Below are 15,154 nucleotides of genomic sequence, written 5' to 3' on the forward strand. Positions count from 1 at the left end.
TGTAAATCTTCTGTCACACACTAAGACACACAAACGCTGGACGTGTGTTTGTTGATGGCACCTCTGTGTTTTCTCTTAGTATGTGTGATGATAGCTCAGATTACTAAAGCCTTTCTGTTTTTACCTCCTCTAATACTGTATGTGTCCATGAACACAATCATTAGATCACAGCGGCATGATAAGTATTGAAGGCTCAGTGTGGCCTGTAGACTAAACTCATGCTGACATCTGACAGAGCTTTAAATCATAAAGCAGTGAAGAGTAATGGGCCAACTCAACTTACTTTATTTAAACTCAGGTTATTTTAAGACATTTGACAGGTCAGGTGTGCATTTTACAAAAAAATAATCACCCGTTTTTCATTTATTAATCAATCAGAATAAAGCATTCAACAGCCCTGTGGTATAAATTCTCATAACCTTCCACATAATATTATATGTATTTTCTGATCGTATCAACTGTGAGTTTTTTTTGTGAGTCGTCCGTCTTTTTCCAGACACAAACAGCTCAGCACATTTCTCTCTAGTGACTCGAAAATTTCATTAGAGTTTAAAAATAAGTGCACACAAAATATATCAGAGCACAGCCAAGTTCCCTTTTCCCTATTTGTGTTTGCCAAATCCGTGAATCACACCTGCTTCATCCCAACCCATCACTTTACATAGCATTTATTTAATGACTTCTCTCGTCAACCCCTGAACACCACCAACAACAAAACCCATCATCTCTACTTTAATACTGTTTGCCACTCGAGTTACTGAAGAAAGAGCCATAAAAACAATATAAATAATATATGTGACCCCGCCTGTGAAACCTTGGCTAAAGTCGCGTAATCTTATTTTCAGATTTAGGGCTTCAAGACCATAAAAATGACAAAGTATGTAATTTGTGACCCTTGCCGTAAATGACAGATTAAAAACTAAGCCTTCGGTATACAGTAGTGAAAGGATTAGTCCATTTTCTTTAAAAAAATCCAGATAATATACTCACCACCATGTCATCCAAAATGTTGATGTCTTTCTTTGTTCAGTCGAGAAGAAATTATGGAAAAACATTCCAAGATTTTTCTCATTTTAATGGACCCCAACATGTAACAGTTTTAATGCAGTTTAAAATTGCAGTTTCAACAGAGTTTCAAAGGACTCTAAACAATCCCAAACGAGGCAATAGGGTCTTATCTAGCGAAACGATTGTCATTTTTGAAAAGAAAAGTAAAAAAAATATGCACTTTTAAACCACAACTTCTCGCCTTCCTCCGGTCATGTGAGGCTCCAGGGCGACCTCACGTAATACGCCATCACGTCAAGAGGTCACGGATGACATATGCAAAACTACCGCCCAAGTGTTAACAAATGTGGAGAAAGAGGACCGTTCCGACTTTGTTGTATGTCGATTGATACTAATTAATGTCTTTGTGTCAGTTTATTGTTTAAAATGGTCCACAAATGTGCGTTTCATATATGTAACGCGGTGCGCTGGTGTTGGGGTCCATTAAAATGAGAAAAATCCTGGAATGTTTTCCTTAAAAAAACATAATTTCTTCTCGACCGAACAAAGAAAGACATCAACATTTTGGATGACATAGTGGTGAGTAAATTATTTCTTATTCCTTTAAACTTTTATTTATAACATGAGAAACACTGAAACTAATGACGTTATAGACACAACGCTTTATTATTCTGTGCCCAAATACCTGTCCTATTTCAGTGCAGGTATGTATTGTGTCAATCTACGTTGTAGTTCAGCTTCTGACAAAATAACTACCCTATTTTAAATACACTTTAAAGCTGCTACGATTTCTAGCCATTTTGACGCCATAGGCGATATTGCTATACACTTAACTCTTTCCCCTCCATTGACGAGTTATATCGTCAATTAAGAGTAAACGCTTCCCTGCCACTGACGAGAATTTTCGGCTTTCCGCAATACCACTATTATAAAGTAGCGCCTCACGTGAAAGATAAAGAACTCTGTGTATGTTTTAAAGATCGCTCTGCATCAAAAGCCCTTCACAAAAATCGAATTATCTCAGCTTTTTGCTCAAAATTTGGTGTTTTTGAAGAAACCTACCCATATTTGAGAGGTGATAAAAAGAGAACAAATGAAGGTAGTATGACAGGTTTTTTTTTTTTTTTGAAAGCAGAGGGTCTTTCATTTGATATATTGTTTGTTTATATATTTAAAGAAGAACATTTTCTGGAAGGCATTAAACTTTTGTGAAAATCATGAAAAATGCTGGCGCTGGCAACTTTTTAAAACGCTGGCGGGGAAAGGATTAAATGTACACTGCTGGTGTATATATGGGTACCACCAGGTCTGGTGATTTGCTGTGTAGGTGTCCCCCACCACTGAACATATCATCATCTTTGAATCATTCTCAATCAGATTGATTGACTTTGTTTGTAATCTTACTTTTCTTGCCGTCCATGTCGGCATGGATTTTTCGGGCCAGGAATCCGGTTTTGTAGACGGCAGCATTGGGATCATGAGCGATGTCCAGAAAGGGATTACTGCCGCTGCTGATGCGACTGATGCTTTTAGTGTGAGTCTGATCATTCTTATCCACCAGCTCAGATAGAGACTTCTTCAGCTCATCTCCATCACTACAACACACACAAACACACACACACACACACACACAAATGTTGTCATATAGTATGTGGTTTATTGAGTTATTCTATAGATGTAATGGTTTTTATATTGAACTAATCGAATGTCTTACTCCCATAACCAAACCTGACCCTCACTGAAACCTGCTGACATTTTTGAATAAATAACATTCAACATTAGTTTGTTTTTAAAGCTTTTCAATTTATAAGGACACATTAAGAATGAAAAATAAGCAGGTGTGTGTGTGTGTATTAGATGACAAAGATATCCACAATAACTCTTCTCTTTACATGTCATTAGATTTTGTTTATGACAAGATATATTCAAAACGGATAAAGAAAGTGCTAATGCAGCAAAATAAATCTAAGATATCTATTATACTCTCAGTGGACAGATAAAGATGAGAAACGATTAAAGTCCTGCATTCAAGAACTAGAAAGAAAACTATTTATTTCTTTGTAATTGAATAATTTGTGCACTATATGACGAAAGGGACTAAATGAGACTCCATTACTGTATCAGAGTCCGTGAGGAATATTTGATGTCCTGTTAGATGCACAACTGCGTTCAAACACATTTCCTGAAGGCCGGAGTGTCTGTCAGTCATACAGATGAATGTTGCTAGGAAACTAACTATCCAAAGAGCAGCCATTTACCTCCTCACCACTCTTCACTTTGTGACATTAGTCATACGTGTCAGGAGAAACTCAGACGTGAATAAAATAGGACTTTATTTCAACAAGAGACAAGTCAAGGTGAACCCAAACAATAATGTCCAAAAGACAAAACAACGAAAAGAAAGATGAAGAAATGAAGAAGTAGACAATGACTCAGACTTTCTCAGGATAAAAATGACTGGCTTTTAAGTCTATCCTGGATAACAACGTTAACACTAAAGTAGATGCGATTTAATAAAATCTAAATATTGAGAAAATTGCTTTTAAAGTTGTCCAAATTTCAGTAAGTCCTTAGCAACTGCATTGCATACACTCACAAAAATAAAGTTTTTAGATATTTATGGTAGGAAATTTACAAAATATTTACAAAATATTAGTGATGCACCGATGTATCGGCCACCAATATTTATCGGCCGATATTTGATGAATTTGAAACCATCGGCATATCGGCAATAGCACGAGAAAGGCCGATACCGATTGTTTATTAATTAACTGCATAAAGAAATCCATTATATGTAAAAAATGAGTTAATGTTGTTAATAAAATAAATGCTGAATAGCAAAAACCACCTTTGAAGGTTGTCATGCTGTCTTATTATATTTGTTTTAGCTTAATTTGTGCCTCTCTTATTATGTTGGTCAGTAGAATGTTAATTAGATCCAATCCATGTTCAGTAAAAATAATTTGATGCAGAAATAAACTAGCTAATAGACCAACTGTATAGTATTGTATACAAGTGTTTAATATCGGTATCGGCCAGAAGTTGTCTGTTTAAATCGGAATCGGCCCCAAAAAAATCCTATCGGTGCATCCCTACAAAATATCCTAATGTTTTTGGCATAAAAGAAAAATCATTTTGACCTTTTTTTTTTTTGCTTTTTCTACAAATAGTGCGAACCTAAGACTTGATATGGTTGACCAGGTTGAGCTGATAGTTGAGTCAGATCTGATCTAACAGGGAGTTGGCGGAGAGTCTGACTATAATCTGGCACAATAGGATCTCTCACTATCACTGTTATCAGTGTGACACACAGTGTCAGAATAATCTCATGTTTTCAACATCATAATTACAGCTCATGTCTTCAGTGACACGCATATCTAATCATTTGACTCAAAGTCACACTTTATCAACCCGATTTAGACTGTGCCATTTACAAAATGTTGGGCATTTAATGAAGATTAACTGATAATGATGAATAATAAGCTATATTTTTTAATTGAGCTGAGTGATGGTATATAAATGATGTAACAGGCTAAAATGTTAATCACAATATTACATTTTTATATGCTTGTAAAGTCTGACATCATACGCCACAACTTTCTCCAACCGCTCCATTACATGCAAACAACAAACTATAGTAACATACACTCACAGTGCAGTCTAAAACTACCAAATAGTACAAAAACTAACAAACCTGCAAATGTCGTGACTGGTCAATAAGAATCAAGCACTCCAATGAGCCGTGTAATAAAAATGAATATCACTCATAAACGGCTGTTGAGATTGTAGTTTCATATGAAGCGAGTGGAGGCTTGGACCTAGAAATGGTATTCTCTTTACATCCCAACTTGAAAAATGCTAAGCTTAGCCTACTAGCACTGAAATCACGATCCCACCCTCCATTCAAATCGCCATTCACAGACCAGAAGCCCATTCATGTGAGAAAACTTTTGCAGTACAAAGCGAATAAAATCACCAAAATAACCGAATTTTAAATCGGAATAACCGTATTTTCCGGACCACAAGTCGCACTTTTTTTCACAGTATGGCTGATTCTGCGACTTATAGTCAGGTGCGACTTGTATGTCAAAATTAATTCATACTGAATAACATGAACCAAAATAAATGATGTATGATGTCTGCGTTAACAGGCTGTGCAGTGGCATGCAAAACAATTTCACAGATAAGGGCCAAAAATTGCATACATCCAATTTAGGGATGGGACGATTACGGGTTTCACGATTAACCACGATAAAATGTCCTGACGGTTAGTATTATCATTTAAAATATAATTATCATTACAACCATGTTTGATTACCATGATTTTGAAAACTCGCGGTAAATCCTGTCCAGCCAGAATCAGTTTGACGCAGGTGCGCACATCCAACATAGTTTTTTTGCACAAGAAGACATCTAAGGGATAATGTATTGTATTCATTCATGGTAAACTTATTAGACAGATTTATTTATTTTTTACCACAGAAATAATTTCAAGGACATGAAATATAAATTGTGATTTTCAAAAATAAATCTTTTTTTTAAAAATGTTTTCACTGTGTGTATCAGTTCTTTTTGACCATTTTCATCTCATTTGAACAAAACCATGAAAACATTGATAACCGTGATAACTTTGGTCACTATAATCATGTAATGAAATTTTCATACTGTCCCATCCCTAGTCCAATTATTGCATTCAGTCCGAGTTCAATGATTTGTTGAACTTTTTTTAGTCCTACGCCTTTTACAGATGACATATATTTATACAAATACATGTAGACACTTTAACATAGTGATTGCTATCAGGATGTAAGGAGACTTTCAACCAACATAACTAAAGCAGATACCCTGCCTTTAACAAGCAGATTCTGAGCATACCAAATAAGAAGGCGTGGCTAACTCACATGCACATTAGACCGAGTGTGATTAATTATAAAAACAGGAGGACACATAAATCGATCCTAAAGAGCAGGAGGAGTTTCTTATTTAACCTCCTAAGACCTGGATGTCCAAATACGTGGACATAATTTTTTTTTGCTGTTTTGCACCATAATAGTTAATTCTGTGTAACTGGAACCTGCTGTACACAAACATTGACAAATACACTGCTTCATGTTCTAAGAAAAATATTTGGTTATTATATTTATTGCTTCTTCTTAATCACAAAATAGCTGGTAGAAATCTGAAAAAAGACAAACCAAATCTCAGTGCTTAGGAGGTTAAAGATGTGTGGCATCTGTGGTGTGGGCATGGTTTAGGTTTCTTTATATAAAACTGTAATGCAGTATATATTGTTGCCATTAAAACATTTACTCACATTATAAAACACCTACAATATCAAATATTTATGGAAGAAACATGAAATTTCTAAATGATGGTGTTTGTGCATATACTTATTGGAAAGCAGGTTCAAATTTAGTCTCTTTTTTCTGTTCCCATTTCTCTCACTTCTCTGTTTATTCTCGACTGATCTCTCTAATCAATACAAAGAGTAAATAAAAAGAATAATACTGTTGATGAAAGTGCATTGTACTTACACAGCCCATTCCAGTTTCTCATTCTTGATGGAGTTATACAGCGACTGCATTGAAACAAAATAAATATATGAGATTTAGTACAGAGAAGAAGCAGTCACATTTACATTCAATTTAATATGATTTTATAGTCACAGAGAGCAAATAAGTCAAGTAAAGAAATATTAAATATGGAATCTGAGAAGTGAGCAGAACTATTATTTTATTTGATAGTTTTTATGCCACTCATAAACCTTCATGTTTAGGCTTCTCCTGAAAAAATATTGAATGGTGTATAGAAAATATATAAAACTGATAAAATTTTGTCTGAGGCATCAAAGACTGCAGAACTGTTGTAGAGAAGCATTATGAAATCTATGGTTATGTTATTATCACATGTGCTGATAGTCGATACAACTTAACTCATCTGATGTTCTTCAAAAAAACAAAAACGAGCATGGCAGCTTTAAGAGTTATTATAAATCACTTATTTTCCAGACACTTTCCAGGATCTTTCTCATTCACAGCGATCACTGAAATTCATTGTGCAAATGTCACATTATTCATTGCAATATTCATGTCCAAACATCTTCTGGTTTTTATAAGAAGCTTTCGTGTACAGAATTAGTGAAAAGGTCATATCAGGCATGAAACTTTGTTTGGATTTCAAGTCACATTTAAAAGTCCATAAATCAAATAAAAGGTAAATCACACACACAAAGCAGCTGTCAAATGTTACTGCGGTGTTCAATGAGTTTGTGAAAGCAGCAGATAAATAATGCTGTCACCTCTTAATCTATCATGTGATATATTTCATATGGTAACACTGATGTGCCATTACACTAAAACACAGGTCAGCAGATGTGTTATGTGAAACTGATGGATTACACGATGGGTCACGGCCCATACGCTCGCTGAATCACTGAACATCATCTGAGGTGTGACAAGACTTCAGAAGACCTTCAGCTACACACAACCTTTGATATGTTACTTATGTTACATCTGGGTTGGGTTAGTCAAAATGTTAGTAAATTTTATTTAAACCTACGTTGCTTTCTTTGTTGCTTTTAGAACCAAAACAGAGTAAAGTGATGAATTGTGTATTTTGTATACAGTGGAAGCAGACGGTAATCACCTCTTCTCAAGCTTTAAAGGAATGCCAAAGAGTCATAAAATAACTTAATGTGAGTCGTGTATATCTCAAGTATCCTGAAGGAATCTGAACAGGTTACAAAATTCTAATCCACTATTTGATGAAAGTCTTCAACTATTTTTCTTCATGTGAGTACACAGTGGACTCCTCTGATCTTCTGTTATGTATATCACTATTGATCCAGTTGTTAACATTATTCATTATATTATTTATTACTCATCAGTACTCATAAGTAAACTTTAGAGTCAGCGATGCAGGTACAGCCTGACTCCCTTCAGAACACTGAAAACATACAGCAAAAATCAGGTTTATAATGATGATTTTACATTCTTATGATGCGTTTACACCAGTCGGGGTAGAGGTGTCAAGCGCGAGTGAGTTCAATGTCAAGTCAATGTGAAGACGCGTTGACGCGCGTCTGGAGGTCTCGATGCGCGAATTAGGTGTTTAGCGCGGTAGACGCGATTCCGCCTCATTCACGCATCTAGTTCGCGCAAATGGCGAGAATTGAGCGTTTCCGCGGCAAACGCGCGAGTTGAAAAATTTGCAAAAAAACGCGCTGCGTTAACCAATCAGGAACTTGCTTTAGTAGTGACATGATTACAGAAAGTGAGCGGAGTCGCAGAAGCCAATAATGCAAATTTCCGCGTGAATGTCTCGATGACTAGATTTTCACACGCAAATGAAGCAAGTACACTCAAACTGTTCAAGCGGCAAACGTCTCAAACGCGGCTGGTGTAAATGCAGCATTATGAAGCTTGAAAAGAGGCTGTCACAATCCTCGTCCATTTCAAACTAAAAATCTATAAGAAAAAACAGCAACAGCATTTTAGTTGTAAACAACAAAGAGGTTTGAACAACATGAAGGTAAGTAAATAAATAATAACAAAATTTCAATTTTGGAAGTAGTTTAATAATCTGTGCACAAACATAAATTAGACCCTGCAAGTGTTGGATTATGCTGTACCATAAGGTTACAAATGATCAGATATTTATTTTTTCAGATATTTATACAGATTTATTTCATCACAAATTGTTTGGGTGTTAACGCTTTCACTGCCATTGATGAATTTATGAAGATCTCATCAATTAACAGAAAACGATTCCCTGCCAATGACGAGTTTTTACGGCAATCAAAATATCCGTAAAATGTATGCGTGTGGTTTTGTTTCTCGAGAGTTTCTCGCAGATAATACTCAAACATAAGACACTAAAAACAAAAAATCCAACAAAAAGTCATGACTTCACGTGACAAACGACATAAAAGGACAAACCAGCTGACCAAACTCATTGCACAGCATCTGAAATAATATAAAAAGCACAGTCAAAGTCTTTCCTTTAAGTGGTTCGGATAAATAACCATGGTGGTGACATATAAAATAAATTAATTGTACTTCAATTTTAAATAGCCCCAATAAATCAAACATGCTACACAAAAGGTTAACATACACTCATAAAGTCCAATGCAGTAAGTGACCACTAACAACCTAAGTGCCCAAATCAACAACCTTTAAATAAACTGCAAACAATGCAAAAACACATCTCCACTTACTATACACGTCCAGTAAATGTGTTTAAAGTAACAAGAGAAAAGTGCAGACATTATGTATTTATCACATATGAGACATGTGTCAGTCGTAGCGGGATACCAGGCGCAGGACAACAGACGCTGATGCTGTTACGCCAAACACACGGGTGTGAACGACTGAGCCAGCAAATTAAAACAATGTCTGTGAATCACAAATCAATCACAGTAAAGCATTGAGACGCTGCTGCTAACAAGGGTCAAGGTGACATGCTAAACAATAACATCTGTTTACAACATGACATATCGCATCCGTCGTCAGAAGCGGCAAACAGCACAAAAGGCAACATCAAAGCACCCCTCAGTTTAAGAGGCAAAGTGCCGCCTGTCTGCTTCTGACATGAACACAAATCATGAGTAAAGACACAGACAGAGTATCTTGGCCAGAAGCAAATGCAGCATTTTGTTAAGTGCAAGTATTGCGCCCATTGCCGCAGGCACAATCGCATTATAGAGAAGTACACACAACACCAGATTGCTCTTAATAGTAAGTTTTATTTAGTCTCTGAGAGGCTGTTTAGTGTGCATGCAAAAATGTTATCGCACAGTAATGGCGTTTTGTCCAAAACAACGTCCGAGTTAGAACAGCTCCACAAAACCCACAGCAAACCTTAGGCTCGTTTACCTTGTCTTTTTTGGACGATCCAGTGTTGAATTCGGCCGAATTGGACACTTTGAGGGACTTGGATCGGTGCTGGGGCTGACGCCTCAAAGACTCCTCCCTGCCGTACTTGACCGAACCGCCGGCCCGCATGCGGACCTTACCAGTCCCCTGAACGCTGTTTACACCGATCATCTCCTCCGATTAAAACCCTTTCACGTGCACACGCTCACACAGAGGAGAGACGGAGTCCGACCCGCTGATGAGTCTGCTCGGCAACAGGGACGTGAGGAGAGGAGGCGTTGAGCCAGCAGAAAAGCAAAACCACACAGAAATCTCTCTGACTTCAAAAGACGGACAGAGCCACCCTCAACCGCATCGCTCGCTGGACTGTGTGGATACAGAGCGATAGTTTCCCTGGAAGCAACACGTCAATGACTGGTAGAGTCAGAGAGAGAGGGGGCGTGATAGAGAGAGAAAGAGAGAGAGAGAATTGGGGCTCCTCCCATTCAAAAGTGAGTCAATATTAAACTGGATTCATTTCTATTTCACACAGCTGGTGTTGGTATGCCCAGTAAACTCACTCATATCTGAGAGGAACAACACGGGCCAGTGATGATACACACACGCTCCAGCTGATACCTCAGAAAATGTTAACCAGGAGATACACAATGCTACAAGCCTTAAGACAGAGATGACACTGTGTCGTACTGTAGATAATCAAGAAGAAAAGCAAACTTTACCAAACAAACATCTCGTCAATGTCCTCAAAGCCTGCAGCTGTGCAATAGAGTTGATTGGAGAAATTCATGGAGAACTCTCAGAGACCCGAGGCACATCGCTGATAATAATAACAGTACTGAAATAATGAGAGATTGTGCTGATCTCAAACACGTCTGGCTCTAGGTAGTAATTCAAAGATCTGTGGTGAGAAATCCATCACCTCTGTATGATTTCAGCTGGATTTAATAATTCAAAATCCAATTCAACGCACATACTAATGCTTAGAAGTGTGTGATGACTGGATGAAACACAACATACCATGAGAATTACAACAGACAGAAATGAGAAGCTTCAATCTGATTGGCTGCTATTCTCAAGAGTCTTATTGTGGTTTTTACCACGTTAAACTATTCGTTTCTGTACAAACACTTAACTTAACTGTGGGTAACAGACAAGTGTAGGATATGGCCTTATTCAGTCCGTCGCCACGCTGATTCCAAATCGAGGCTATGAGAGATAGATGTCCAGAGTGTGCGGTTTAAATCTATTGTTTTGTACTAGGATGGTGGTCATTCAGTCATCAAAATACAGAAAAAAATTGTTTTTCAAATTCCCACAGGACAAAGAACCCCAAAAAAACGTAGATTGTTAAAATTAAAAGAGAAATGTGACCTAATTTGAGATGAGAATATTTTCTCCCTTATGTTTTTTAAAGACATTACATTGACATATCAGGATTTCCTGCAGAAAAAATTGTTAGTTAAGGTGGTAGGGTTGGGCGTGTGGGCTGTGTCAATCAAAGGGGCGGGGCGTACGCGTCATGATGAAAATTCAAATATTTTTACTAAAAACACTCAAATAAAACTTAATTTTGAAGAAACTATGACAGAAAATGAACACATACTAGATTATTAATGAATTAAATGTTTTTACCTCTAATGGGAATAGCTGCGTGATGAAGTGAAACTAAAGGGTTAATAAACACAAACTAAAACTAAAAGATGTTGTAGAACGTCTGGCGAACGATGATAGATAGCGTGAAGATTGTAAAAATTGATTATTTCCCACTATTAACGACATTATCTTAAAGGAGTGTAACTACTGCAGCATGTAAATAATGCACATAAATAACGTGAGCAAAAGCGCTCAACAATTATATCAAATCAACAGGCACGTTAAACCTAGCTAGCAGGTTGCTCAAACAACAAAATCACCAGCTAACTTACTTTAAACTTGCAAGAACTATAGACTAATACAATAACAGTCTTTAATAACCCCAAAAGCAATAAGTCCACTTACAGTTCTCACGGACACGTGTTTTATCAACTGGCTATCCTCCAGACAGTGACGGGCCACTTATTTTTCTCATTTCGGCAGTGTGGCGCACGTGTACGCTTGTGGTGTGAAGCGCGTCCGCGCTATTCTCCGAGATGCACTTGACGGCCTTTTGTGCAGCGACATTATTATTTTTTTGGACGACCTAGTTAAGCCGGTAGGGTTTCCCAGCTTAGGCGGGCCGCCCGAACTGTAAAGTGCTGTAGGAAACCCTGCATATTAATGTGTGATTGGCTTATTAACAAACTATTTAGGTAATAGTTTGTAGCGCAAGTACTGTTAGAGGTAAAACCCCATATGGACCCCCAAAGTTGTGTACAAATGTTATTTAGTTAGAAATGAATCCTGGTGTCCACATCACCAATCCCAGGAAGTAAACTGTTGCCTACAATCTGTGTGTATGTTGTAGTCCAAGAAAAGAGATTTACGTTGGAGACGATAACTCACGTCATAGTTTACTTTGGGGTTTGTACCTTTTGCATATTGTTAAGATGTACTAATACACACTTACACAATCTTTAACAATCAATGATTTCTGAGGTTCCTTTTCCTGTGTCAATTTGAAAAATAATGTTTTGATGGCTGACAGCCTCGTTTTGAAACCAACATGGCGGCAGGCTGAATAAGGTCTATGGCCTTCAATAAACTGCATGATTTATTGTATTTTATCTTTATGGGCAACAGAATAGATCAATCATAACTGATGAAGAAATTAACCTTGTATGTTATACACCATTAACATATTGATGAATATTTTTCATTACCCAAACTCTCAATAACAGCCCCTTTTTAAAACCGTGTCACTTTGTAACAATCTGCACTAACATCTAACACCAACTATGAAGATTTCAGAATAACATGATGTCCACAAAAATCACTTTGGAAAACTCGGCCTGTGATTTTATTAACGTGGTTCTCAGCAGGTTTGTTATAGGCACAATGTCACATGCCAGACAATATGCCTTACTGTGGACCCGTGCATCATCATGTCCATCTGTTCATTAAAGGAGAGGAGGAGCTCCCAGCATGCACTGCTTCTCAGCCCACAGCAGTTATGTCACCTTTATACTGATTTGCTTTGAGAGGACTCTATCGTGCAAGAATAGGTTCAATAAACTGGATGTATTAACACCGAACAGCTACAAAATTACAACAACTGAGTGACCATTACTGTGGCATGGGTCAGGGAGTGGGATACAGTATTTTAAACAGTCAGTTTTTGCATGGAGCAATGAATGAAGATTGTACGGCCTCATGAATCACCTTTGCTTTAAGATCAGTTGGATGGACAGGTGTGTATGTTATTTACATGTGGAAGAGAAGGTTGCACTATGGGAAAAGGCAGACCACCCGTGACAGTATTGTGGTTCTACTGGGAAAACCTTGGGATTCGTGTGGATGCATTCAACATTTATAAGACTGATCAGGGCATGTATGAATATTTATAACGACTCAATCCACAGTACCAGAGGCTCTGATGTTGATTTGGATTAGGTCAACGAGGCAATAACTTTATTTTGTTAGACTCAGCAAAGCTAAGTTTGACTTGCACCCTTTGTTTTGTGTTCACTCTGGATTAGAGTTATGGTCAGCATTAATGTGCACACATCTCAGGTGCATTCACAGAGACAGTGACCTGAAAGTCCTTCATTTTCAGTGAGTGTTAATGCTGCGAATGCAAAAAAATTTAGTTCATCCTTATAGAGACCAGTGATGTACTGTGCAGTATTTCAATATATTTACTCTCAGTATGAAAAGATAAATGCTCCAAGTAATGCGTCCGGTTACGGCACAGTGATCATGGCTCCTTCTTCACCTGCAATTATCAGATTTCATCAAAGCGCTTTATTGCATTCAACTGAATAAAATCTTTATAGGGCCTGCTTATCTGCATGGTCACCATTAAACAACCTGATTTTATAGCCTCATTAAAGCTGCCCAACTCTCCATGTTTATGGGCTCAAAACCTTGTGGGTCTCCTTGACAAGAATTAGTGAAAAGAACAAAATTCACACGGTTTCATTTGAAGTAACATACTGTCCATTTTTACGTGATTAGATTTATTACACCTGACTGGATGACAGCGCTTGATAAAATGAAGAAGAAACTGTGCATGTATAATGCTTTAAATATAAAACGTGTGGTTTCCATGCAAAAATGCATGTGTAGGATGAAATTGCTCGTCTCAGTGCTGCAATTTACCACTGCTACTACGCTTAAAATAAACCTCAGCTCACCTAGACTGACATAAACAGTACAGTATGTACATGCATTACATTACATCACTCTATAATGCTTCATGTCTCTTCTACTGTATAATACTAAAACAAGTGTGCTGCTCATGTTTTTCACAAATACAGAAATCAAAATACTTTTTTTAAGTGCCTTGATTTGATGACCAAATCAGAATTATATCACGATATTATAATATTAAAATAACGTTTAATGAGAATTATAAGAGACTGAAACACTATTCTTAGCTTAAGGGAGCAAAACAGATCCACTTTAAAGTAAAAGAGACCCGGGGCCGGATTCACGAAAACATTCTTAAGACAAAAAATAAGAAAGTTCTTCAGATAAATTATAAGAAGTTCGTAAGAACGTTCCTAAGTGCAATTCTCAAACATTTCTTAAGAAGTTCTACATTTTTTTCTTAAGAATATCGTAAATTTGTGTCTTAAGAATAAAATGAAAAGCTTTGAAATGAATTCTGATACCCCGCTAATGAGGTAACAATACACTTATCCATTAATCTTTTGACTAGCTACCTTGCTACAATTAACGCGATACAAACGAGTGATGCATTAAGATTATAGAGGATGTTATTTGCTGTTCTAACAGAGGCCAGCTAGTATTTAGGCGGTGCGGTGAGTAAATATCATTCCCAAATGTCCTAATTGGTCCGTCATGCGGGTCGAGCTATCTGGGTGTGCGTGCTTCACTCTACGTGCCCACCTGCGCTCATGCGTCAAAAGATGGACGCGGAGGGTGAAGCGTGCCCGCGATTTCGGAGCGCTCGACTCGGATGAAGGAGCGATCACCGGTTCGCCTCCCGCTCAGAGCGACTTTTAGCTGTTAAGTAATTTCATAATGAAGGTATTACGGAGGAAGTTAAATGTTTGTTAACTCTTTCTCCGCCATTGACGAGATATCTCGTCAATTAAGAGAAAACGCTTCCCCGCCAATGACGAGATTTTCCGTCTTTCCGCATTACCGCTATTATCCACTTCCGCAACTTG

The 15,154-nt window shown here is 37.4% G+C and overlaps 1 protein-coding gene across 6 annotated transcripts in view; it reads right to left on the reverse strand.

Moving 5' to 3' along the window:
- Positions 1-15,154, reverse strand: part of psd3l (pleckstrin and Sec7 domain containing 3, like) — a 106,190-nt gene that overhangs the window by 12,904 nt on the left and 78,132 nt on the right. For 5 of the 6 annotated variants that reach the window (XM_055206805.2, XM_073873900.1, XM_055206806.2 and 2 more), the window contains 2 exons: positions 6,543-6,586; positions 2,413-2,603 (listed from right to left, as the gene is read on the reverse strand). In XM_055206805.2, coding sequence (XP_055062780.2) covers positions 2,413-2,603; positions 6,543-6,586 — 235 coding nt within the window. Of the gene's footprint in view, positions 1-2,412; positions 2,604-6,542; positions 6,587-9,881; positions 10,294-15,154 lie in introns of those variants that run through there. The other variant, XM_055206810.2, reaches the window with a different exon arrangement.

Source organism: Misgurnus anguillicaudatus, chromosome 12, assembly GCF_027580225.2.
Source record: "Misgurnus anguillicaudatus chromosome 12, ASM2758022v2, whole genome shotgun sequence".
NCBI lineage: Eukaryota > Metazoa > Chordata > Actinopteri > Cypriniformes > Cobitidae > Misgurnus > Misgurnus anguillicaudatus.